Genomic DNA, 26,732 nt, shown 5'->3' with positions numbered 1-26,732 from the left:
ACTAAAACAGTTTTCTGTTAATAGCTTTTCTGTATCAAGTGTGGAGAAAACAAATTGGCAAGAATAAAAATTCTACTAACACTATGCAGATGATAGTATTCTCATATATTACTGCAGAATATAAACAGATACAATGTTTGAGAACAATTTAGTAAGATCAGAAATCTGACCCACCAATTTTATCCTCAAGGAATTTATATCATGTAGCCACACACCTGTGTGCAAAGATTTATGCACAAGGATGTTCACTGTACATAAGAGTGAAAAATTAGCAAGAATCTGAGTGAACTGGTGAGATAAATTATAAGGCACCAGTGCAGTAGGATACATGGGAACAAGGAAAAAGGACAAGTGCTACATATAGTGATATGAAAAAATTTCAAAGAAACAATGAAATGAACAATTTCACTGCATAGTGAAAAAAAGTACAAAAGAATATGCACTCATGGTGGGGAGGGAACAATCCACTCAAACATAAATATGCCTAGAATACAGTGAATAATTCTAGAAGGAGATGAGAAATTAGTAACTTTTGGGGGGAAGGCTGAACATCTAGGGAAGGGTACAGATTTATGTAACTAAAAATTTGTTTTCATTATGAAATATTTCTAACAGAAAAATACAGATAATATCACTCATGTTACCATCAGTTAGATTAAACACTTACTGCCACTTCTGAATACCCACTTCAAATCTTTTATTTTTTTAAATTTATTTATTTTAGAAAGAGAGAGTGCACGCTCAAGTGAGGGAAGTGGGAGAGGGAGAGAGAGAATCTCAAGCAGACTCCACATTAAGCATGGAGACTTCATGGGGCTCAATCCCATGACCCTGAGATCATGACCTGAGCAGAAATCAAGAGTCAGATGCTCAACCAACTGAGCCACCCAGGTGCCCCCAAATCTCTTTTTTTAGGAAAGGAATAAAACACATCACTGCAGCATTATTTATAATAGCCAAGATGTGGAAACAACTTAAGTGTCCATTTATAGATGAAAGGATAAAGAAGATGTGATACACACACACACACACACACACACATACTCTCACACATAATTAAAACAATGGAGTACTACTCAGCCATAAACAAGAATGAAACCTTGTCATTTATTACAGCATGGGTGGACCCTGAAGTATGCTAAATGAAATAAATCACTGGAGAAAGACAAACACTGCATGATTCGCACATATGTGAAATCCAAAACAACAAACAAAATCAAACCTCATAGATACAGACAACAAACTAGTGGTTCGGGGGTGGATGAAATGAGGCCATTATATTATATATCAAATTGATATATGGAGGTGAAGGAGGCCAACTGCATGGTGATGGATGGTAACTAGCCTTGTGGTGGTGATCACTTTGTCTTGTATACAGATACCAAATTATAAAGCTGTACCCATCAGATATAGCTAAAGGCTTTCCCTACCCCACCCCTCTCTCCTTCTTTCCAAAGTAACCTGTCCTTTTAACTCCTATTTTATTGGACACTTTTTGTGCTACTGGGATTTCAAACCATATATTCATATATTACTTTAAAATAAACTAGCTAAAATTCTAATAAATACTAGTATAATATCAGTCCTAATGCTATATAGTTTTAAAATCACATTGAAAAGTTGTTGCAACCCACAGAATGGGAGAAAATAGTATCTGATAAGGGATTGCTATCCAGATTATATAAAAAAGTCCAATAAAAATAATTTTTTTAATGGGCAAAGAGGGTCGTTCTATTACATTAGCCCTTCTTCAATGCTTGTGTTATGCATATACACTTATTTTTCACACTTAAGTCCATCTCTCAGTTGCTGATTCCAATTTTTAGCCTACAGAAATACTTATTTGTGTTCACTATAACAAGTCATTACTGATGTTGCAAAAAAAAAAAAATTAAATTGGGTGGAGCATCCCAAGTATAGGGTTAGGGAAGAGATTTTAATTTCCAAAACACCATAAAACAGCCAAGTTCTTGGGATTAAGAAATACATTCATAACAAATACATTCTATTTTCTCAATTAAAAAAAACCCCACATAACTCTGTAAGAGTCCATTCTCTCAAATTTCTAATGTTTGTTCCTCTTTATGTTTCTTTCATTTCAGTGCATTTAGGAAGACCAGAACCCCCAATACCTTTTTTTCCTTCACTGCGCCAGACTAGAGTCAAGCTCAACAAAGAATCCCCAATACTTTAAAAAGCGGCTCCAGAGGTACGTACTAGTTGCCTATCCTAATATCCATTCTTCCTTACTCAAAGTTTCTAATTATTACTTTCTAACTTACAGTTAACTCAACTAAAATCCTGTATTTCCCAGCCTCCCGTACAAGTAAGAACAGTCATGGGACACAGTTCAAGCCAATGAGAAGAAGCAGAAATCACTGCATGGGGTTTCAGGAAAGCTTTTATCAAAAGGGCTGGCTCTGGTGATCTCTGTCCTTCTCACTTCTGCCTGCCCTGGGTACAAGTTTTGATGTTGCGGGTGAGGGGTGGGAATGGGGAGGAGATATCCCGTGCCAACAAGGTAAAAAGCACATTCTTTTTTTTTTTTTTTTTTTAAATATTTTATTTATTTATTTGAGACAGAGAGAATGAGAGAGACAGAAAGCACATGAGAGGGAGGAGGGTCAGAGGGAGAAGCAGGCTCCCTGCCGAGCAGGGAGCCCGATGCGGGACTCGATCCTGGGACTCCAGGATCATGACCTGAGCCGAAGGCAGTCGCTTAACCAACTGAGCCACCCAGGCGCCCTAAAAAGCACATTCTAAGGAAGGCTAAGCAGAAATAGAGGAAACCGGGTCACTGAGGACATCAGGGAGCCATAGTAACAACTCTGGACTCCTATCTCCAGAACTGTCACTGTAGGAGAAAAATCAGCCTCTATTTGTTAAGTCAGCTACTGCCTGATTTTCTTTCTCATGCAGCTAAATGCAGATCTTCAATACACACAGTATGGCCAAATCTCAACAATAACCAGGTCTGACACTGAATGAGTCATTTTCAAGAATACCCAATACACAAAAATAATTTTATAAGCATTTTGTATAAACAAACACATGGTGTTTCTCAAAATGGGAAGATACGTGTTGAGCTATTTACTAGGTCTGTATTACATTTGGCAGAATCAGCCTCTATTGACATTTGATGCTAAAACATTCCCCTCCTAGAGCAGAGAGAACCCATAAACAGTAGCCCTAAAGACTACAAGAATGTTTCCTGCCAGCAGCAAAACCTGCAAATCCAAGGTTTCTCAAACTCAGCACTACTGACATTCTTTGTTGGCTGGATAATTCTTTGTTGTGGGGACCGTCTTGTGCCCTGTAGCATGTTTAGCAGCAGCAACGCTGGCCTCTACTCAATAACGTTGTACCATTCCTTCTCCCAGCTGTAACAAACCTCTTTACACATTGCCAAATTTCCATGGACAGCAAACTCCACCACAAATCTATCTCACCAATATCCAGTTGAAAACCACTGTTCTAGGCGCCTGGGTGGCTTCAGTTGTTAAGCAACTGCCTTTGGCTCAGGTCATGATCCCGGGGTCCTGGAATCCAGCCCTGGGTCGGGGGCGGGGGGGTCTCTGAGCCTGCTTCTCCCTCTGCCTCTTTCTGTCTCTCATGAATATAAATAAATAAAATCTTAAAAAAAAAAAAAAGAAAAGAAAACCACTATTCTTTTTTTTTTAAAGATTTTATTTATTTATTTGATAGAGAGAACACAAGTAGGCAGAGTGGCAGGCAGAGGGAGAGGGAGAAGCAGGCTTTCCGCCGAGCAGGGAGCCGGACGTGGGGCTCGATCCCAAGACCCCAGGATCATGACCCAAGCTGAAGGCAGCTGCTTAACCGACTGAGCCACCCAGGCGCCCCAGAAAACCACTATTCTTATCTAATACCAACTCTTACCTAATTAAAGCTAAATCTAAATGGAAAAGATTGTGTTTATTTAATGAGAAATTTTAAAAATCCAATTTATTTTGATTTTTGCTCAAAAAAGGCTAGGACTAATTGGCTCACTAATTACTTCTCTTTTAGGGGCAATAACCCAAAATGTGGGTAACTCATGTACAAAGATCTCTTTCATAGAGTTATTTATAATGTTGAAAGCTAAAAATAACCTGAATGTCCAATGACAGAGAAAGACCGGTTGAAAAAACAGTGGTACATCCAATCAATTGAATATCACGTAGCTGTTTAAAAGCCAGGCACTCATACCATCTCAGCAACAGCATAAACTCACACAGTCTCCTCATAATACATGATATAAACAAAGGAATAACAAAATCAATAAATGGAGCTGAGCCACTATTTGCTATTTGGGAGAAAAATTCATTTAGCTCCTCAGCGTATTTGTAATTTATATACACATGTAGTTGACTATATTAAGATTACCCATCATCTCCTTTTGCAAAGAAGCCTAATTTCTGGAACATAAAATAATCCACTTCAACCAATGGCCTTACAACTTATATCCAGGCAGAAAATTCTAACTTTAAATTCTGAACATATTTACTTTCAACACAGCTACTTTCTCTTATTATTTCATCTAATATTTTTATATACATAACATTTAATCTCTTGAAATTTATTTTGACATATGGTTTGAGTAAGGAGCTAAACTGACTCTACTATAGAATTTAATTTGCCAATGCTCAAATAATGCTAGGCTAATCTACAAGAACAAGACACTTTTTTGCTAAACATCTAGCTACTCTTCACTTCATAAACAGCCATGCCTATCCTTGACATACACCCTTGAATGCCATTCACAGCAATGAATAGCAAACTATGGTTCTTATTTTTTTAGAACAGTTGACACACAATGTTACATTAGTTTCAGATGTACAACTTAGTGACTTGACAAGTATACATCATGCTATGTTCACCATAAGCATAACTACCATCTGTCCCTTTACACTGCTATTACAGTATCACTGACTATATTACTATGGCTCTTATTTTGACAGAAATTGAATGTCAAGCTTTTACAAGCCCCACATGAAACCATTCAGCTCAATAAAAAGTTTATTTTCTTGGACAGAAGACAGTAACATGTTTTGGACAAAAAGGGAAAAAATGGTTTTAAAAACTATTCATTTTGACCCTGCAACCTCCCCTGCCCGCCCCCCTCCCCCAACTCCTGGGTGGGACATGTGTGACATTCTTCCAGGAATCTCCCAACTATCTTAATGTTAATGCCTTGCTAGAGGGGAAAACAACCTTAACTTGACAATGGCAAGGCCTCCAGTATCTTGTAGGTCCTCTTTAGCATATGAAATTTCTTTTGAAACCTCCTTTTTCCTTACCTCCCCCAATCCCACAGTATATAATCAGCCACCCCCCACAACCCCAGTGTTGCAGCTCTTTCTGCCCATGGGTCCTGTTCCTGTGCTTTTGATAAAACCACCATTTTGCACCCCCCCAAACAACAACAACAAACAAACCCTATTCATTTTGTAAGATTAATAAGAAATTCTTAAATGTAAGACCAAGCAGGGTTTGATATTTATATCTACTTATTTCTTCTAGAGAAACTATAAAATAAACCTATTAATCTAAGGTTTAAGTTATAAACTCTTTGGGGAAAAAATTCATTACAGTGCCTATAGTTACTAGAAGTGAAATAAGAAAAAATTTTCTGCTACATGTCTTTATGAATGATTTAAGTTACATATTTTAAAATGTAAATATTTAGTTTCAAATGGATGTGCCCATAAAAATGTTAGTCTCCTAAATGGACTGAAAATTTCCTTTACAATTTTGTTAACCCTAACAGGCTAAGATTTCATTCATCTTGCTTTATCTGGTATACTTTTAAAAGTAAAATTTCAAAATAACTAGTAACTTGTTTAAAGTGTTTTTAAAGATTTTATTTATTTGAGAGAGAGAGACAGAGAACGCAGGAGCAGAAGTAGGGGCAGAGGGAAGAGGGAGAGACTCTTTAAGCAGGCTCCACGTCCAGCATGGAGCCTGATGCAGGGCTTGATCTCACAACTCTGAGATCATGACCTGAGAGGAAATCAAGTGTCAGACATTTAACTGACTGAGCCACCCAGGTGCCCCAAACCCAACACATTTCTTTTTTTCTTTTTTTTTTTTTTTAAAGATCTTATTATTTATTTGACAGAGAGAGAGATAGCAAGAGCAGGAACACAAACAGGGGGAGTGGAGAGGGAGAAGCAGGCTTCCCGCGGAGCAGGGAGCCCGATGCAGGGCTCGATCCCAGGACCCTGGGATCATGACCTGAGCCGAAGGCAGATGCTTAACGATTGAGCCACCCAGGCACCCCCCCCAACACATTTCTTAAGTTCATTCTTAAGTATTTAAAAAAATTTTGTTATTTTAACTGATCTCAATATGACCACACTTTTTTTCTCCTTTAATCAACGAGGATGAATTACATAGCATTACACTCCCTCATACTGACCATCTTTATAGCCCCAGAATAAATTTGGGAATGGTGTTCTATATCTTTAGATAATATCTAATAATATCATTAGAATTTTAGGACTATAATCATAGGTAAAATTAAACTGCCTATTTGGAAGGGGAAGGGAAGATGCTAAACTCATTTATTTTTACCTTTCCTTTGTATTCAGTCTGTCCTTCTAAAGTTTTATTTCATTTTTTTTTGTTTTTCTAGTTTGAATGAAATGCTTAGCCCATTAATATCCTTTTCTTTCTTTCTTGTTTTAAAGACTGCTCAAGGGCACCTGTGTGGCTCAGTTGGTTAAGTGACTGCCTTCGGCTCAGGTCAAGATCCTGGAGTCCCGGGATCGAGTCCCGCATCGGGCTCCCTGCTCGGCGGGGAGTCTGCTTCTCCCTCTGACCTTCCCCCCTCTCATGTGCTCTCTCTCTCTCTCTCTCACGCTCTCAAATAAATGAATAAATAAAAAAACCTTTAAAAAAAATAAAGACTGGTCAAATCCTGTTAAGTTTAGAAGAGTGTCATCTCATTATTTTCTAGAGTCTCCAAATGGCATATTGATTTCTTCTTTTACCCAAAAATGATTCGTGATGGCTGCTGTTTTCTATATGTTGTGCTTCCTTGTTTCCTTTTCCCCTTGTTTTTTTCTGTATTAATCAAGTTTTCTTTGTTCCTCTTTCCCTCTAATAATTTAGAAGTAAAAGTACCATTCCTATTCTACTGGGGATTAGTCTTAAAATTTTGTAAAAGCCATGTTTGAACTTGTGTTTTTCTACTAATGTGATAGCATCTATCAAGTCCCTACTGGTAGGAGTGTCTGCATGGCTCAGTCGTTAAGCATCTGCCTTCAGCTCGGATCATGATCCCAGGGTCCTGGCATCGAGTACCGCATCGGGCTCTCTGCTCAGCAGGGAGTCTGCTTCTCCCTCTCCCTCTGTGCTCTCAAATAAATAAATAAAAATCTTAAAAAACAAACAAACAAAAAAAACGTACTGGTAAAATCTATGGTACAATTATCATAGGTTTCACTTCCCTCTTCCTACAGCCCAATCCCCCATATTTTCTTGAAATAATCTAGAACTTTGGATCCATATTTTTTACATTTCCAATTATTTCAAAATTAATTTATTGTTTGCACTAAGGCTTACAACAATAACTATTTAGCTTAACTCTAGATTTTACTTGGCTTCAACTGCCCAAACCTACATTCTATACCTATTTCATTTCTCTCAGCTCTTGGGTGACATTCTCCCTTATCTTCTGGCATCCAGTGTCAGAGTGCGTAACTCTGATGCAAATCTGACTGGTTCTTCTCTAAACATAACTTGTTTTACTACCTTACAAGGCTTTTTCTTTTATCATGAATACTTAGAAAATTCATTATGACACACCTAAGTTTTTATGCTTTTTTAATATATTCTTGGTGAAGACTGTGTGGTCCCCTTTAATCTTGAAATTCAAGGCTTTCTTCAGCTCAGAGACACTTCCATTATTTCTTTGGTCACTGCTTCATCTAAGGGTCCTCTGTTCTCAGAACCACCTAACACAGAGATTTGAGATCTTTATGTGTTTTAAATGTTCTCTCATAATTTTCACTTTAAATATCTTTTTCCTGAATTCGGAGATTTTTCTCACGCTAACCTGGTATTCTGCATGATCTATTTTGCTAGTGAGTCTTCAATTTTTTTTTAACAATTACGTTAAGTTTAAGAGCTCTTTCCTGTTCTTTGTTTATTTTTACAACCTGCTCTTGTTTTGGGAATCTGAATTCCAGTTTTCTCTATTTCTTATACTATTTCACATGTTCTAATGATCCAATAGTCTCACTTTCTTGAGGTGCTGAATTTTCCGTATGTCTAACTTTGTTCCTCTTCACAGAAAGTGCAGGCACCAACTCTTAACCAAGCTTTTGTGGATGCTCACACTGTTTAGTATCAAAATCCCCTAAGCCTTGGAATTGGAGGAAGCTGATCAAAAGATACAAACTTCCAGTTACAAGATAAATAAGTACTACGGAGGTAATGTACAACATGATGACTATAGCTTAACACTACTGTGTGATACAGAGAAAAGTTATTGAGATTAAATCCTAAAAGTTCTCATGACAAGGAGAAAATTGTATTCCTTTGGGTCTTTTCTTTTTATTCTATTATATGAGAAGATGGATGTTAGCAGAACCTATTTGGTAATCATTTTATAATACATATAAATCAAACCATCATGCTGTATGCCTTAAATGTATACAGTGATGTATATCAATCATTTCTCAATAAAACTGAAAAAAAAAATCCTCTAAGTCTCAAATATATGAGTAAGACCCTTCTCTGGTGCCAAATAATAATGTAGATTTTTTTTCTTATCACTGCATTTTGGTCATTTCAATGATAAATAAGAACAAACAACAAAAAAGCCTCTATTGCATGGGATTAAGGACCTGAAAAATTATATCCATTTCTCATGATCTATCACTATTCTTGCTGTCAATGTTTACTGCTATTTGTACAACTGTATCTAACGACCTTCTCTTTTTTGTACTCAGACCTCAGAATTTTCCTTGAGCCTATTGTAAGTACCATAAGAAAAATATGCTCACATTTAAAATAAACACAGATGGACGGCTTCGTGGCTCAGTTGGTTAAGGATCTACCTTTTGCTCAAGTCATGATCCCAGGGACCCGGGATGGAGCCCCACATCGGGCTCCCTACTCAGCAGGAAGCCTGCTTCTCCCTCTCCTGCTCCCCCTGCTTGTGTGCTCTATCAAATAAATACATAAAATCTCAAATAAATAAATACACACACACACATATTCAAAATAAACATGGAAAGTGGATTTACTTTCACCTGGGGGAGTAAAAAGCACAGTGCATGAATAGACCTAAAAGATGACCAAGAGGGGCACCCTGCTGGTTCAGTTGGTGAAGCATGTGACTCTTGATCTCAGGGTTGGAAGTTCGAGCCCCACACTGGGCGTAGAGGTTATTTAAAATAAAATAAAATCTTAAAAAAAAAAAAAAGAATGACCAGGCGTATGCCAGGTATATAAGTAGAGAATGACAGGTCTAGGCAGACAAAACAGCTTGTGCAAAGTCATTAAGATGTGAAAGTACATAAAAATAAGCAAATGAAAAAAATGAAAGAATGAATATGAAATGAATATGAATGAAATGAAAGAATGAATAACTGATGTCTTGCAAGAAGTATAAGGAACACAAAACTTGTGCACAAGAGATGAAAATGCAAGAAATGAGGATGAACAGGTGTAGAGAGATGAGATTATACAGGCATTTGTTCGTGCTTCATTCACTCAATACACATATAGGAATTCTGCAAATTATAAAGATGGTACTCTAAATGGCGGGAAGAGAGAGGGAAGAGGGATGGGATACTCAGCAAACAGTATGATAAAAGCAGGCAGTTATTTAGGAAAAAAAACTGGTCAGGAACAAGACAAGGATTCCCAGTTTCACCACTTCTTTTTTTTCAAGATTTTATTTATTTATTTTAAAGATTTTATTTTTAAGTAATCTCCACACCTAACCTGGGGCTCAAACTCACAACCCCAAGAACAAAAATCGCACACTCTACCAAATGAGCCAGCCAGGCACCCCACACTTTCACCACTTCTATTCAACATAGTACTGAAATTTTAGCCAGAGCAACTGGGGGCTATAATAAACAAACAGGCATTCAAATTGGAAAGGAAGTTGTTAAACTATCTTTATTCACAAATGACATGACCTTATATGTAGAAAATCCTGAAGAACCTACCCACACAAAAAAACCTGTTAGAGCTAATAAATTCAGCAAAGTTGCAAAACACAAAATCAACACACAAAAATCAGTATTTCTATACACTAGCAAAGAATCCCATTTACAACAGAATCAGAAAGAATACTTCAGAATAAACAACCAAAAAGGTGAAAGATTTGTACACTGGAAACTACAAAACACAGCTGAAATTAAAAACAACCTAAATAAATACAATCCTGTATTCATGAATTGGAAGATTTAAATACTAAGAATACAAAACTACCTAAAGTGATACACTGATTCAATGTAATCTCTATCAAATTCCAGTGACAACTTTTGCAGAAATGGAAAACCTCATCCCAATATTCATACAGAATTTCACAGAACCCTGAACAGCCGAAACAATCTTGAAAAAGAGTAACATAAAGTTTGGAGGACTCACACTTCCTGATTACAAAACTTACTGCAAAGCTACAGTAATTCTATCAGTGTGGTGTGGTGTAGCATAAAAACAGTCACAGAGATTAATGGAATAGAACACAAAGTTCAGAAATAAACTCTCAGATCTATGGTCATTTGATTTTCAATAAGCAAGCAAATTCATTCAATGAATGAATGGTGCTGGGAAAACTGGATATCCACATGCAAAAAAATGAAGCTGACTTTTACCATACAAAAATTAACTAAAACGGGTCAAAGACCAAATGTAAGAGCTAAAACTATAAAACTCTTAGAAGAAAGCACAGGGACTGAAAATCATCATGATCTTGGATTTGGTAACGGTTTCTTAAATTATGACACCGAAAGCACAGGTGACAAAAAAAATACACTGGACTTCATAAAAATTAAAAACTTTTATCAGATGACAATATACAGTCAAAAGGAAACACACAGATTGGGAAAAAAATATTTGCATATCATATATCTGACAAGGGATTAATAACCACAATATACAAAGAATTCCTACAGTTCAACAACAAAAGGACAAACAATGTAAAAATACGCAGACACTTATTAGAATGGCCAAAATCTGGAACACCAATAACACCAAATGCTGACAAGGGTAATAAAGCACAGTAACTCTCATTCATTGTTGGTGAGAATACAAAATGGTACAGCCACTCTGGAAAACAGTTTGGTGGTTTCTTAAAAAACTAAGCATACTCTTACCATATGATCCAGTAATTGCCCTCCTTGCTATTTACCCAAAGAAGTTGAAAACTTATGTCCACACAAAAACCGGACACATAGCAGCTTTACGCACAACTGCCAAGACCAGGAAGCAACAAAGATGTCCTTCAGTAGATGAATGGATAAACTATGTTACATCCAGACAATGGAATAATATTCAGTGTTCAAAAGAAACGAACTATCAAGCCATGAAGACATTTAGGAACCTGAAATGCATATTACTAAGTAAAAGACCCAATCTGAAAAGGCTACTTACTATATGATTCCAACTATAAGACATTTTGGAAAAGGTGAAACTATGTAGACAGTAAAAAGATAAATATGGTTCCTGGGGTTGGGGAAGGGGGTAGGGATGAATAGGGAGAACACTGGATTTTTATATATAATGCCATAATGATGGATACATGTACATTTGTCCAAACCCTCAGAATGAACACCACCAAAAATGAACCCCAAGGTAAACTATGGACTTCAGGTATTTACAATATATCAATGTAGGTTTATCAATTGTAACCAACATACCATTCTGGTGGGGGATTTTGATAATGTGGAAGGCTATGCATGTGTGGGGGCAGAAGATTTATGAGAAATTTCTACATCTCCCCCTCAATTTTGCTGTGAATCTAAAACTACTCTAAAAAAAATGAAGTACTGGGTGCCTGGGTGGCTCAGTTTGCCTTCAGCTCAGGTCATGATCTCAGGGTCCTGGGACTGCATCCCACATTGGGCTCTCTGCTCTGCAGGGAATCTGCTTCTCCCTCTCACTCTCCCTCTGTACTCTCCCTCTCTCTCTCAAATAAATAAATAAAATCTTAAAAAAAAAAAAAAAGTTAAAAAAAGTCATCTTAGGAAAAAAAATTGGCAAAGGACTTGAATAGACATTTCTCCCAAGATACACAATTTTAGTCAATAAACACAGGAAAAAGATACTCAACATCCTTAGTCATTACAGAAATGCAAATCTAAACCACTTCATACCTACTACCATGACTATAATTTTAAAAATGGAAAACAAGTGTTTGTGAGGATATGAAGAAATTAGAATCCTCAAACACTGCTACTGGGAACGTAAAATGTTGCAGGCACCACAGAAAACAGTTTAGCAGTTACTCAAAAAGCTAAACATGGAATTACCATATTATCCGGCAACTCCACTTCTAGGTCCAAATCCAAAAAAATTAAAAAACAAGGACTCCAATGGCTATTTGCACAGCAATGTTCACAGCAGAATTATTCACAGTAGTCAAAAGGTGGAAACGACCTCAGTGTCCATTAACAGATGAATGGAGAAACAAAATGTGGTATATAGATACAAAAAAATATTAGCCATAAAAAGGAGTGAAGTTGATAACAGGCTACAATACACAGCTCAACCTTGACAACATTATGCTAAGTGCAATAAGCCAGACACAAAGGGACAAACACTGTATGATTCCACTTGTATGAAATACCCAGAATAGGCAAATTCACAGATAGAAAGTAGAGCAGAAGTTACCAGGGGGAGGGGGAAATAAGGAGTTATTGCTTAATGGGTACAGAGTTTCTATTTGGGGTGCTGAAAGGGTTTTGGAAACAGTGGTGATGGTTGCACAACATTATAAATGGAATCAATGACATTGAATTGTACGCTTGAAAATGGCTAAAATGGAACATTTTGTTATATATATTTTACCACAAAAAAAGTTAACTGGATGTCTACCTCATTCCTTTTATCAGAATAAAGTCCTGGTTGAACAATTATTTAAACATTAAAAAAAAAAAAACACCATAAAATTGTATAAGAAGACACTGAAGAAAATTTTTTGCAATCATAGAACAGACAAAGTCTTTCTAGGCCATGGCACAAAAACCCAGAAAAGGCTGATAAATCTGATTTCATAAAAATTTAAATTTTCTACATGAAAAAACACCATAAAAAGGTAATTGACAGATTGAAAATACATTTGCAATACATGACAAAGGTTTAACTTCCTTAATGTGTAAAGAACTCCTATGTATCAAAAAGAGAAATACAAATGGCTTTTTAAAAAAAGAGAAGCTGTTCAACTTCACTCATTACAACAAAATTGCAAATTGTAACTACAGTAAGACTATTTTTCACCTCTCAGCTAAAGATCAGAAAGTTGGATAGTATAACTGCGTAGAGGTCAAAGAGTATAAGGAAATAAGCACTTTCTTATACCACTGATAGAAGTGTACAGTGATACAATTTCTTTGGAAGGTTATTCATTGCAACACTATTTTTAATAGCCAAAGACTAGAAATAACCTACAGATCCATAGATGAACGGTTAAATAATGAATACTACTAAACAGTTAAAATGAACACAGCTAGATGGAAGGATTTCCGATAAAAGATTAAGTGAAAAAAGCAAGGTGGAGAACAGTGTGCTAATACTTGTCTCACTGGGGTGCAACAGATGGAGGGAGAAAGGGAAGCAGGCAATGATTAAAATATAAATCAATGCACAGAAGCAGTTCTCACTGGCATGAAGTAACTGCAGTTGTCTAAGGTGACCCCAGCATACCAGCTCTTGACTAGGAACAGAGTGGTACATACTCTGGGAGCCATACAACCTTTGTCTAACCCATCTAAAGAATTTCTGGAAGCACTATTAAGTACAGTTGACCCTTGAACAAAATGGGTATTTTCTCTTCCTTATGATTTTAATAACATTTTATTTTCTCTAGCTTACTTTATTATAAAAATACAGTATATAATACACATAACATATAAACTATGTGTTAATTGACTATGTCTTCAGTAAGGCTTCCAGTCAACAGTAGGCTATTAATAGCTAAGTTTTAGGGAGTCAAAAGTTACATGCAGATTTTTGACTGTGCAGGGGGTTAACGCTCCTAACCGTGTATTGTTCAAGGGTCAACTAGAAACTGCAAGAGGAACTGACAGCTTTCAGAGTATAAAAATGTTCAAATACAGTGAAAGAATAAAATAATTCAACATGAGATTTTCTTCAAAGGAATGAAAGCAGTTTGAAACAAAGTTACAAATGAGCAGTGACATAAACCAAATTAAACTGACATAACAAAAAGCATATTAAATCAGACATATTGGCTGCAAAAGGAGTAAGAGTACATTAAAACAAACATGAAAATACCACACTTGCCACAGATTAAAGTGTCTAATATGAAATCAGTTTCTTGACCAGGACTTCTTTCCCAGAGGTCATCAACCCCAACAGTTTGAAATCACATACTAAATTTTAGAGGATTTTATGTATGCAGACATTCCTCTTGTTCATAGGTTTCATTTTAAAGGTGTTTAAAATGTTTAAGATCTTTAAAGATTTATTTATTTGTTTGTTTGTTTGAAAGAGAGGGAGAGAGCGAGGGGCAGGCAAAGGAAGAGGGAGAAACAGACTCCCTGCTGAGCAGTGAGCCCACCATGTGGCTCAATCCCAGGACCCTGGGATCATGACCTGAGCCAAAGGCAAACGCTTAACTGACTGAGCCACCCAGGTGCCCCGATGTTTAAGATCTTTAAAAGCAAGGATTTCACTGTTAAGCCAAAACAACTGCCTGAACATTACTACTACTATACCATAAACAGAACATTAAATTAGAACTACATTAAATACATTTAAAATAGCACTACATTCATTTTTAACAGCTATTTCAGACAATAGCTAGGCAAGCTAGAACATCATTAATTAGTATTCTACTCAGAACAGTAGAGTCAGAATTTACATTCCTTAAAATTATCCTGCTGAGCCATATTTCTTCCTCAGTTATCAGCCGCTATGTTTTAAATTGTACATGCTAGACTGACATAGTACACAGCTAAGCATGCTACCCAAAATAATGGAGAGTATAATAAAAGTTCTAATATGCCAGTTGGTTTAAACAAGCCCCAAAAGGGGCTCCTGGGTGTCTCAGCTGGTTGTGTGTCTAGCTCTTGACTTCAGCTCAGATCTTGATCTCAGGGCCGTGGGATCAAGCCCCACATCAGGCTCTGTGCTCAGCACGGAGTCTGCTTCTTTCCCTCTCCCTCTGCTCCTCCCCACGCATGCTATCTCATAAATAAATAAATAAATAAACAAATAAAGAAATCTTTTTTAAAAAATGAAAAAAAAAATAAACAAGCCCTAACAGCTTACCACCAAGAAACATCAACTTTAACAGAGCACTAAGTGATCAACAGGGAGACAGAATGACAGGAGAAGAGGAGACTGCAAGAGCTGTAACAGGTCTCCAACTGGGAATAGGGAATTATGTGCATAGTAGCAATCTGGGAGATTCCTTGAGTTCTTGGAGATTCTGGTTCAAATCAAGAAATTGAAGGGCATCTGGGTGGCCTCAGTTGGTTGAGCGTCTGAATCTTGATCAGTTCATGATCTCCGGGTTGTGAGATGGAGCCCCACATCAGGCTCCATGCTGGCTGTGGAGCCTGCTTAAGATTCTCTCTCCTGCTACCCCTGCCCCTCCTCAAAAAAAAAAAAAAAAAAAAAAGAAATTGAAAAGGCAAGCTAGAAAGGCAAGAGGACAAACGTGACTGTCTGGATTTCCACAATTGCAGGCAGGTATCAGTAACTACAGAACATCAGAGGCAAAACAGAGTTAGAATTTCTAGTTATATATTCTCTATTGGGGCACCATTCCCAAGGCTGCTTTCCCTTAAAGCAGGTCCTTACCTATTGAGGAGTCAGAGAGATCCATATGAGAACAAAAGCTATGGAATCACCTAGAAACAAAATACCCAAATACACTCACACATACACACAATTTAGCATACAGTTTCAGGGGACTTGGAAGTCACTTTCCAGTCTAATCCATGGATCCCATATACTGTTTTAAAGGCCTCCAATCCCAAAATGACCCCACCTATTATAACACATTCCGTTCTCTCCTTGCTATGAAAAATTTAAATGATTCTCTCCGTGTCATTAATCTCAAGTAAATCTTAAGGAGAAAGCAATGTAAGTAGTCACACTGGCAAATTGGGATAACACAGAAATGAGAATCATAAGGACTAAATTTGGGTCCCATCTGTGTCACTGTTGGACATGGTGGTAACCTTACATAAGTCCCAACCTCATGTCGAACAGGCATCGCCTCAGCTGTGAATGAGGGGGCTGGAATAAACCAAGGTGCTGACATGTTATTTATTTATTTTTAAGATTTTTATCTCTACACCCAATGTGGGGCTTGAACTCACAACCCTGAGATCAATAGTCACATGCTCCCCAAGCCAGCAAGGCACCCCAAGGTGCTGACATTTTAAAAGGGGAGCAGTATTGGGGTGCCTGGGTGGCTCAGTCATTAAGTGTCTGCCTTCGGCTCAGGTCATGATCCCAGGGTACTGGGATCGAGCCCCACATCGGGCTCCCTGCTCTGTGGGAAGCCTGCTTCTCCCTCTTCCACTCCCCCGGCTTGTGTTCCCGCTCTCGCTGTGTCTCTCTCTGTCAAATAAATAAATAAAATCTTTAAAAAAAAATAAAAATAAAAAATAAAAAAAATAAAAGGGGAGCAGTATTCTTTTGTTTAGTGTATGTCTCAGAACTACAGGCAAATGGTGGGGAAACAAAGAAAAACAAAGCACCCCTCAAAGAGCTAGACACACAAGTAGACAGTTATAAAACGATGTGATTCATAGTCTAATAAAAGAATATAGAGGGTTCAGGGTTCAGGAATCATATAACTTTGCCTAAGAAGACCAGAGGCTAGTCTTGAAGAGGTTTCCTAGGTAGATAAGGAAGGCACAGAACACATCCAACATATGTAAAGACTATCCAAAGTACGAGAAAGCAGGCCATTTTCAAGGAAATTCAAGGAGTCTGTATAGCAAGAGCACATGCAACCATATGAAACCCCAAACCCTAAGATTAAACAATTGTAGGACAATGTGTAGTACACACTGCAAAGGAAGTTGTTTAGAGTAAGAAAGCTTTGGTTTATCCTATGGCTCCCCACTATAAATACTAGAAAAATGGACTTCTCTTCATATCCTACTTCTAAAACTTAGCTGACTCACAAATGGCTCTTATGCTGACAGTATTTGAACTACAAATTTCTAATAAAGAAAAATGACCAGTTAAGAGTTCCATGGTTCCTAAACTCTGATTAGTCAACCAATTCTTTCTGAGCCACCATTTACTAGAAACATTATTCCATGGGTTTTTTTGTGTTGTTTTTTTTTTGCCATTTCCCTACAGTTTTACTCCCTTCCCTGAAAGCTCACAAAACTTCATTCTTTCTCTGCCCTTCTCATGCCCCAGCCTGATTCAGACAGCAATCAGCAGTGACTAAAGGCAAAAAAGCAATCATGAACATTTCTCAAAAAGCAGTTAACCTGAGACTACATTAATGTCATTAGTCAGTCAAACCAAATTAGAATTTTCCAGTTATCTCACTTCTGCCAGTTGTACCCTTTCAAGGCCAGTTCTTCCATCTGTGTGCTCTTGCTCCCATCAGCACCTGCTTTTCGAGGTTTCTGGCACCAACAGTAATCCCTTCTATTTCTTCAACTTCCAACCTCTCTCTTTAGGCTAATCCCCCCTCCCTCCCCCGTGAAAACATATCAAGTCACCCTTCTCTGGTAAGAAGTCATTATTCAACAAATATTTATCATGCACCCACTAAGTGCCTGACACTGCGCAAGGCATTGGAACCGCCTGCATGAAGTTCTGATGAGACAGTGCAGAAGATTCATAGTCTGTTCTCCTCTGACCCCATAATTTATTCCCAAGAAACCTCTTATTATCAAAAGCTATGTTATAAAAGCAACTGTTCAAAACTGGATAAAACGGAGTAAGAGGCCAAAGAGTTTCAGACTCAAAATGATCAATTCATTTTTCCTTTCCTGCAAGAATTTCAGTAAGGTATAAAGTAAAAGTTCTCACACCACTAAACAAGCCCAACTTTTAGTTATAACTAGTTTTTGCCCAAGAGCAAAGCCTTTCTTTTCCTAATCCAATTAGCACTGCCAAAAAAACCCCAAAAAACAAATATCACCCAATCTTGTGACAAAGCAGAGAGCCCACTTAAGCACTTTTCCCCTACTCAAGTAATAGTGGTTTAGCTTAATGCAAATTTGTGTTCCCTAAATAATCTACTGCGCATTACATCCAACACAATGCTATGAAAGGGGAAGTCGTGGAACACTGTGGAGTATGTAACAGGGGATCATATCCTGCAAGGGAGGGACAGGAAGGCCCCCCACTAAGGAAGTGAGACTTCTGGGACGAGTAGGAGGTACTTAATGGGGAAAACAGTGGTAGAAGTTGTGCTAAGGCAGAGAGAGCTACAATTATGAAGGCCCTCAGGGAAGAATGGACACATACATTTCAAGGAACAGAACCAGTGGAAAGAGGGAAGAAAGGCATATGGGGAGACAGACCATGTGTTCTTGTGAGCCACATAAGAATCTGAATTTTACATTATGATCAGTGAAAAAACCACTGAAGGTTTTCAGTAAGTAGGGACATAATTGTGCTTCATTTTAGCTACCTTCCCCACTCCATTGGTCAAGTTGGCCTTCTTAAAAGAATGGTCTACACTTACCTGGTTGTACTTCTTCCCACCTTCTCTTCTCAATGCTCAGCATCTGACTTCTGTACTCCACTGAAATTGTTCTCTTTAAAGGTATCTGGGAGCACCTGGGTGGCTCAAGTGGGTTAGGCATCAGCTCTTGATTTCGGCTCAGGTCAGGATCTCAGGGTTGTGAGATCAAGCCTCACACTGGGCTTCACGCTGGGCATGGAACCTGCTTAAGATTTTCTCTCTCTCTCTCCCCCTCTCCCTCTGCCCTCCTCCCTCCCTCCCTCTCTTTCTCCTCCTCTCTAAAAACAAACAAAAAAAACCCAAACCAAAAAAACCCCACACAAAACAAAAAAAACCCAAATAAATAAAAAATAAAGGTATTTGTTGATCATCCACTTCTTAAGTCAATGGGCCCTTTCAGTTTTGACTTTATTTGTCCCATCTACTGCATGTGGCCTCCAGACCATCAATTCCCTTCATACCCACCAATCGATTTTCTCCCTACTTTCATGGTTATTCCTCTCCAGTCTTTTTTGCAAGCTCCTTTCTTTACCTACGCCCTTAGTTGTTGACCTTCATCATTTCCAAACCCTCCATATTTTCCCTAGATGATCTCATCCACATTTAGGACCTCAAACACCACCTATGCGCTCATGATTTCCAAAGTCCTATTTACAGCTCAGACCTCCCCTGAAATCCGTATGTATATATTAAACGATTTCCATTTTGACGTCTTACAGGCATCTCAAACTGAACTGAACAGTTCCAAAACCAAACACATCTTATCCCCTTACCACTTCAAATCTGTATCTCCCCTTCATGCCTCCTGCCACTGCCTTAGTTCAGGTCGACACTTCTCTTCAGGTTTATTCCAATAGACTACTTCCCTGTACTACCTGCCTACGGAGAGCCCCATCAATCACACCAGAACGATCTTACTAAAAAGTAAATATAGTAAAGGGATGCCTGGTGGCTCAGTTGGTTAAGCATCTGCCTTTGGCTCAGGTCATGATACCAGGGTCCTGGTATTGAGTCCCACATTGGGCTCCTTGCTCAGCAGGGAGCCTGCTTCTCCCTCTGCCTGACACTCCCCCTGCTTGTGCGCAAGCTCGAACAAAAAATAAGTAAAACCTTTAAATAATAATAATTAAATTAAAAATTTGGGGGGGCACCTGGGTGCTTAGTCATTAAGTGTCTGCCTTCGGCTCATGTCATGATCCCAGGGTTCTGGGATCGAGCCCCACATTGGGCTCTCTGCTCAGCGGGAAGCCTGCTTCTCCCTCTCCCACTCCCCCTGCTTGTGTTCCCTCTCTCGCTGTCTCTCTGTCAAATACATATATAAAATCTTAAAAAAATAAATAAATAAATAAAATTTAAAAAGTAAATATAGTATGACCATGGTACTTCCAGGCTTAAAATTCCTCAATGAGTCCTATGAACTAGCTCAAATTTCATAGTCTGATCTACAGGCACCTAATAGGCTCTGTCTTACTCTCCAGCCTTATCCCTCCAGCACCTCAACTTCATTCCATACTCCTCATGAGGCTAATCTGTTGGTAGTCCTCTTGGTGTTCTATGCTCTGTGCCTCTGCACATATTCCTTTCTTCTCTGGAAGACTAATTCTTTCCCCCTCCCTTATTCTCTTCATCAAGCCAACTTGTCATTTAAGACTTAGGTAAGGCCATACCTCCTGCACCACCAGAACTCCCAGGTGCACCCCTTTGGGTGATTAGACAACACCCTGTGCTTAAAACTAGCTTTTGCATTTCTTACTTTTATGTTTTCATCTTCTTACCTATTTACTACTCCCATCAGGCTGGATCCTCAGGAGCTGGGACTCAGTCTAACACTGATACATAATAGATGTGTTAGGAGTGAATGAATGAAAATAGGGAATTGGGATGAGGCCATCAAAAGAACAAGTCCTAGAATTGTGAGCTCCTCAAGAGAAGAAACTTTGCTGCATTCTGTGTGGAATCTCAAAGGCCCAGAGTAGGGACTGGCACACCACTGGTGCTCAGTACATATGTGTAGTATGGCTGAATATATATTCTAGAGTCAAAGGAAAACCTTTTCCTAGACTTGCTTTCCATTACTAACCTTGGTTTGTGACCCACTTCTATTATAACACCAGTATGTTTTGCATGATTTCTACTGACCAAACTAATGTTCTTCTTTTTCCATTACAAAAAAAATAGTAAGAGCATTGACTAACCCACTAAAGGATTCCTTGGCATGAGTCCATGGAAGGGTTTCCTGAATTCCTTGAAATTGAATGTGAAATTTTCAGTGGATATAATAAAGTGCATTTTTCTGGCGACAGGGATTACAGTTTTCATTAAAATTTCAAAGATATTAATGCTATCCCCACCCCCCAAAAATCAAACTGCTTAACCAAAATGTTAAGCTGAATTAAGTTGTAGCATTCACCCTTCTCTTCTCCAATCTGTATTCTGATATATCACTAGCAACCTGGAGACAGTAGCTTCTGTTTAAACAAATGTACCTGCAGAAGACACAGCTCGCTGGCAGGCTCTCACATAAAGACCCCTACTAGAATTTGCATTTGAAATTTTCTACAATTAGGAAAACCATTAGCAGCGTTCTTAAAAGTTAGTACTCTATTCTAACATACTCTACTCATGTGAGTCAGGGTATTTATTATACTTCCTGATAATGTGTTCAAGAAAAAAATGTTACATTCTGATCATGACAAAGAAACAATTTTTACTGTCTTTTAATTAAATGAATTTAAATGGGGAGAAACCCAGAATCATCCAGATTTACAGGAAAACTTTTTTTTTCTTTTTCTGTATAGTGAACCGAACAGCAGAAGCAACATTTAACTCACCACTCAATTTAATCTTGGGAATAATATGCTAGTAATTAAGCAGTACAGTACAGGCAACTAAATCATCTTCAAAGAAATAAATTTCTATATGAATTAAGAGTTCTCTAGTTGATGTGAAGAAACTAGTCACAAAATAATTCAACTACACGATTCCATTCATAGGAGTTCGATAAAAGGCAGGACTATTGTATGGCAGTAAGACATCAAAACAGCGGTGGTCTATGGGATGGAAGAAGGGGCATGACGGCCCCTTTGGGGTAATGGAAAGGTTCGTTATTTTGACCTGGTTGGTGCTGACACAGGTGTTTACATTTAGAAAACTCGCTTAACTCCATACATAAAGTCTGTGTATTTTACTGTATGTCAGGTATTCCTCAGTAAAGATTTAAAAGAGAACATCCTTATTCTTTTTTCAACTAACACAACCAAAGCCAGATATTCTCGCTCCTGGAAGCTGTTTGTGGAGGACGACCCACGCGCTGAGACACTGGGCGCTCTGAAAACATTAAGATTACGGATTCGCCGGGAGCTTCCGCCGTCACCACGGTTTAGGCACTGCCATTTCGAGAGGCCCTGGAGCCACCCGTAACACCAAGGCCGGAGCGGGCGGCGCCGTCGTAAATGGGTGCCGCGGCCGGCCTCCGCTCAGCCAGCCACAGAACACCTGGCCAGCGAAAAAGGTATCCGCGGACAGTCAGCCACCAGGGCGTGCGAACTCCCGCCACGCTGCAGCCGGCTCCCCGCCGCTCGCCCGCGCCCCCCCGAGGCCTCACCGCCCTTCTCTCGGCGCCCCCGAGACCTCTCGGACCGCCCGCGGGTATCCCCGGTACCCCCAAACCGGGTCCCCCCACGCGCGGCGGAGTACGTCCTCGCCCGCCACCAGGCGCCGCTGTGGAGCCGCCTTCCAGAACTAACTCTGCGCTTGCGCTCACGAGGAGCAACCCCCCCCCATCCCCACCCGCCCAAAGTCTTTTTTTCAGAAGGAACCAGAGACTCGGTCGGCGCAGGCGCGCCCCTGACGCGGCCCGCGCGCCGCCACTTCCGCCCCGAGCAGAAGGCGGGGGAGGCGGGAGGGAGCCGGCGGGCGCGAGCCCGGGTCCTCGGTGAGGACTGTGGCTACTGCGCGAGCCCGCGACTCACCAAGTACAGTTCATGCCAGCGATTCTGAGCATCCAACTCCTCAAACTCCCGCTCGACGGTGGCAGACATGGCGGCGGGAGCGAGCTGGCGCGAGCGGAGCCTGCGCCGGCGGAGAGGCTCAGGCCCCGCACGATCCGGGGAGAGCGCTGGCGCTGCGGCGCATGCGCGCTCCGCGCCCTGCCCCGCCCCCACGCCGGGCCCGGCCGGCCGCGGGGAAAGTACCTGGAGCGTCGGACGTCAGCGCGCCGACTCGCGCCGCCGGGAGTCGGACGGCGGCGGGGCGGGGCGCCTGGAGGAGGCGTGTCCAGAGGGCGCCCAGGTGGAGAGAGGGCGGGGCCAAGGGGACCACCCAGAGGCCGCTGTCTGAGGAGGTTGGGCGCTAGGTGGCCCCTGGCCCGGGGGAGGAGATACAGTACCGCGAGTTTCCCAGGAATGGAGCGGACCAAGAAATTCCCTTGGGAAGACCTTACTTCTTGCTGTCCCTTTTCTCTTTTTCTCTTTAGTCTTAATTTTTTTTAATGCAGTATTTTCGTTTTATTTTAAACGTCATCTAAGTCAGTGTAGAGACCTGTGTCCAATTTTGAAACAAATTTCTCAGCTTCCTCAGAGAGTATAAACCAGCCCTGATGCCAGCTCTTGTATGCCTGAGGGTTTTGTGCCAAATAAGCCACTATAGTAAAAGGAGAGGCAACCTCTTCTGGAGTTATGGAGAATACATGTTGTTAAGTAAATGTCACCAACTTAAAAATCAATGTTACCTATAAAAAAAAATCTTTACAGCACAAACATGCTGGTTATGGAAATCATCTCTTCAGATTAAGATAATTCATTGTTGGTAAACCATATGCTTATAGTATTTTGTCACATCATCTTCTTAAGAAATGTGAAGGGTTAGAAAAATTTTAGCAGTGCTACCCAGTATTGACATTTAAATTTTTTCTTTTTAAAGATTTTTTTTTTCAAAGATCTTATTTATTCATTTGAGAGACAGCATGAGCAGGGGGAGCGGCTGAGGGAGAAACAGACTCCCCGCTGAGCAGGGAGCGTAATGTGGGCTTGATCCCAGGACTCTGGTATGACCTGAGCTGAAGGCAGAGGCTTAACCGACTGAGCCACCCAGTCACCCCTATTTATTATTTTTGAGGCGGGGACAGAGGGAGAGGGACAAAATCTCCAGCAGACTCCCTGCTGAGCACAGAGCCCAACTTGGGGCTTGATCCCAAGACCCTGAGATCATGACCTGAGCCAAAATCAAGAGTTGGAGGTTTAACTGACTGAGCCACCCAGCACCTGGATGTTTAAATTTTAATTAAAATGAAATGAAATGACAAAGAGTCACTCCTTGAACAAATTCTACTCAGGTTCCTCTGAGCACTTTTTCAACTAAGCATTGACTTTCGGACTTCCCTGTTCCTCTGCATTGTCTAATTTTAGCAAGAATCTTACTAAGTCAGTTTATCCAGAATCCCCCATTCTCAATATCTGATCACCCTCAATATTTAATCAGGTTCTTCATCTTCCACTATCCCCCAGGTGATATCTGAACACCCTGGCCTGCCTGCAGCAAAATCCTATTAGTTCAGTTTAGTCAGAATACCCCTGATGTTTTCTGTGTTAAAAACAAGACAAAACTCCTAAAATGGAGTTGCTTGCTAAGCCCCCTGTTACCAAACCTACACTTAATTACTGTTTCAGGTCTCCCAGAAATGGGATCTTAAATGAGTCAATTAGGAGTCACCTTATCAGCACTAGTTAGGTAATCTGTTGATAGACCCCTGCCATCCTCTGAAGGAAAGTAAACTTGCAATAACCAATCTCCTTTTTTCCTCATATAAGTAACTTGTTCCTGCCCCCTTCTTGCCTGTAAGTCTTTCAATTTGTACAGCTCCTCAGATCATTTCTGTCTACTAGATTTGATGATGCCGGATTCATGAATCATTGAATAAAGCCAATATTATCTTTAAAATTTACTCAATTGAATTTTGTTTTATAATACCTCTTAGTAATTTTCTATCCACTGACCCCCTCACCTTGCACCTTGACCATAAATTCCCACTTGTCCTGTCTGTATTCAAAGTTGAGCTCAATCCAAGTGTCCATCAACTGATGAATGGGTAAAGAAGATGTGTGTGTACACACACACACACACACACAGGAATATTACTCAGCCATCAAAAAGAATAAAATCTTGCCATTTGCAGCAACATGGATGGAGCTAGAGTGTGTTATGCTAAATGAAATAAGCCAGTCAGAGAAAGACAAATACCGTATGATTTCACTTATATGTGGAATTTAGGAAACAATACAGATGATGTTGTGGGAAAGGAAAAAGAGAGAGAGGAGAAGGGGAGGCAAATCATAAGAGGCTCTTAACAATAGAGAACAAACTGTTGATGTAGAAGGGTGGGTGGTGGATAGGCTAAATGGGTGATGAGTATAAAGGAGGGCACTTGTTATGATGAGCCCTGGGTGCTATATGTAAGTAATGAATCCCTAAATTCTCCTGAAACCAATATTACACTATATATTAAGTAGAATTTAAATAAAAATTTGGAAGGAAAAAAAAGTTGAGCTCAATCTCTCCACCACTGCAAAACCCATTGCAGTGGTCCCTATCCCTATTACAATAGACCCCCCTCACTGTGACTAAAGTCTTCCTAACTCATCATTTTCAACAAGTATCATGAATAATTTTTTCTTTCACAGAAAGTAAGAATTCAGTTCCTCGGTTGCACTAGCCTCATTTCAAATGCTCAATAGCCACATGTGGCTAGTGGCTAATGTATCACAGAGCACACATATCATCAAAGTTCTATTAGAGCTGTCTGAAAGGATTAAAATACATGGGTGAAAAAAAAAGTCCTTATATACATAGTGAAAATTTTTACCAGTAAAGATAGTAAGCTATGGGAGGTAGAAGAAATTGTAGTAACAGAAAATTAAACAGCCAACCAGCCTTTCTCTTTACATAGTGTAATTTACAAATACATGAAACCTCCTCCAGAAATACCCCACAATCTAATGGTCCCGGTTTCTGAAGTTCTGTCACGGAAACTGATTATTTATATTAAAGGCATTGTATCTCCTGAGATTGTCGGGAAGGAAAAAGTTTTCCTTCAACCCTTCCAGATTCTTCAGCTGTTTCTAATAATCAAATTAACTTAAAACATTAGCAAGAGAAAAACAAAGTTGATTATATACATATGGGGGCCCTATAAGACTATGATACTTAAGGGTGAGCCTGGCGATTGAGGCTCATGCCATCTTGAGCTAAGGAATAGGAAAGGGGTCTAGGCCTTCAAAGAGGAGGAGGGTGAGTCACAGAACAGTAAGAAGAGCAGATATTTGGTAATTAGTTGTTTATTCTGCCACACAGAAAAAAAATTATCTCTTGGTAAAAGCTCTCTTTCTGGGCCAAGCCTTCTACCTAAATTCTTTTAGGTAGTTTAAGGAGAGGTAAAAATTTTTCTTGAGTATGCTGGGTCTTGAGTGCCTTCAGCTGAAAATAGTCCACATGTCAAAGTAGCATATTTGGGGGGACTTATTCTGAACCCCTTCCCTCACACATTCAAAACTTCCCCAAGAATTTTCACAGTCTACAAGTTAAGCTCCAGCTCAATGAAGCAGAGTCTCAGTCCTGAGAGTAGGCTAGTTCAGTTAAACAGTTGTATCTCATTTCAAGAGACAGTGATGCAGGTGGGCTCCCAAAGTTAGGCCTATGGTGCAAGCAATCAAATATTTAATAAGAGGCATTTCTATGGGGAAAAAAAAGAAAAACAAAGGTTAATAATCAGAGCAGATTAGAATCCCAGTTTCTGAATTCTGAAGGCAGCTGATCAAGATTTCTAGATATCCAGCTTGAAGCATCTTTGGATAGAGTG

General features: G+C 39.5%; 1 protein-coding gene across 10 annotated transcripts in view; it reads right to left on the bottom strand.

Annotated features, from left to right (window-relative positions):
• The window catches only part of PTPN2 (protein tyrosine phosphatase non-receptor type 2), an 86,094-nt gene extending 63,020 nt beyond the window's left edge, over positions 1–23,074 (bottom strand). Inside the window, exon 1 of one of the 10 annotated variants that reach the window (XM_054510374.2) lies at positions 22,852–23,074. In XM_054510374.2, coding sequence (XP_054366349.1) covers positions 22,852–22,920 — 69 coding nt within the window. In that variant the 5' untranslated portion in view covers positions 22,921–23,074. The remainder of the gene's footprint in view (positions 1–22,851) is intronic. The other 9 variants (XM_064577983.1, XM_064577980.1, XM_045887068.3 and 6 more) reach the window with 9 other exon arrangements.
• Positions 23,075–26,732: the final 3,658 nt, after the last annotated feature.

This window comes from Mirounga angustirostris, unplaced genomic scaffold, assembly GCF_029215605.1.
Source record: "Mirounga angustirostris isolate CCGP_5_RB_7025 unplaced genomic scaffold, mMirAng1.0.hap1 SCAF_14, whole genome shotgun sequence".
NCBI classification, from domain to species: Eukaryota; Metazoa; Chordata; class Mammalia; order Carnivora; family Phocidae; genus Mirounga; species Mirounga angustirostris.
The sequence above is the reverse complement of the archived record's forward strand: the minus strand, read 5'-3'. Positions and strand labels throughout refer to the sequence as shown.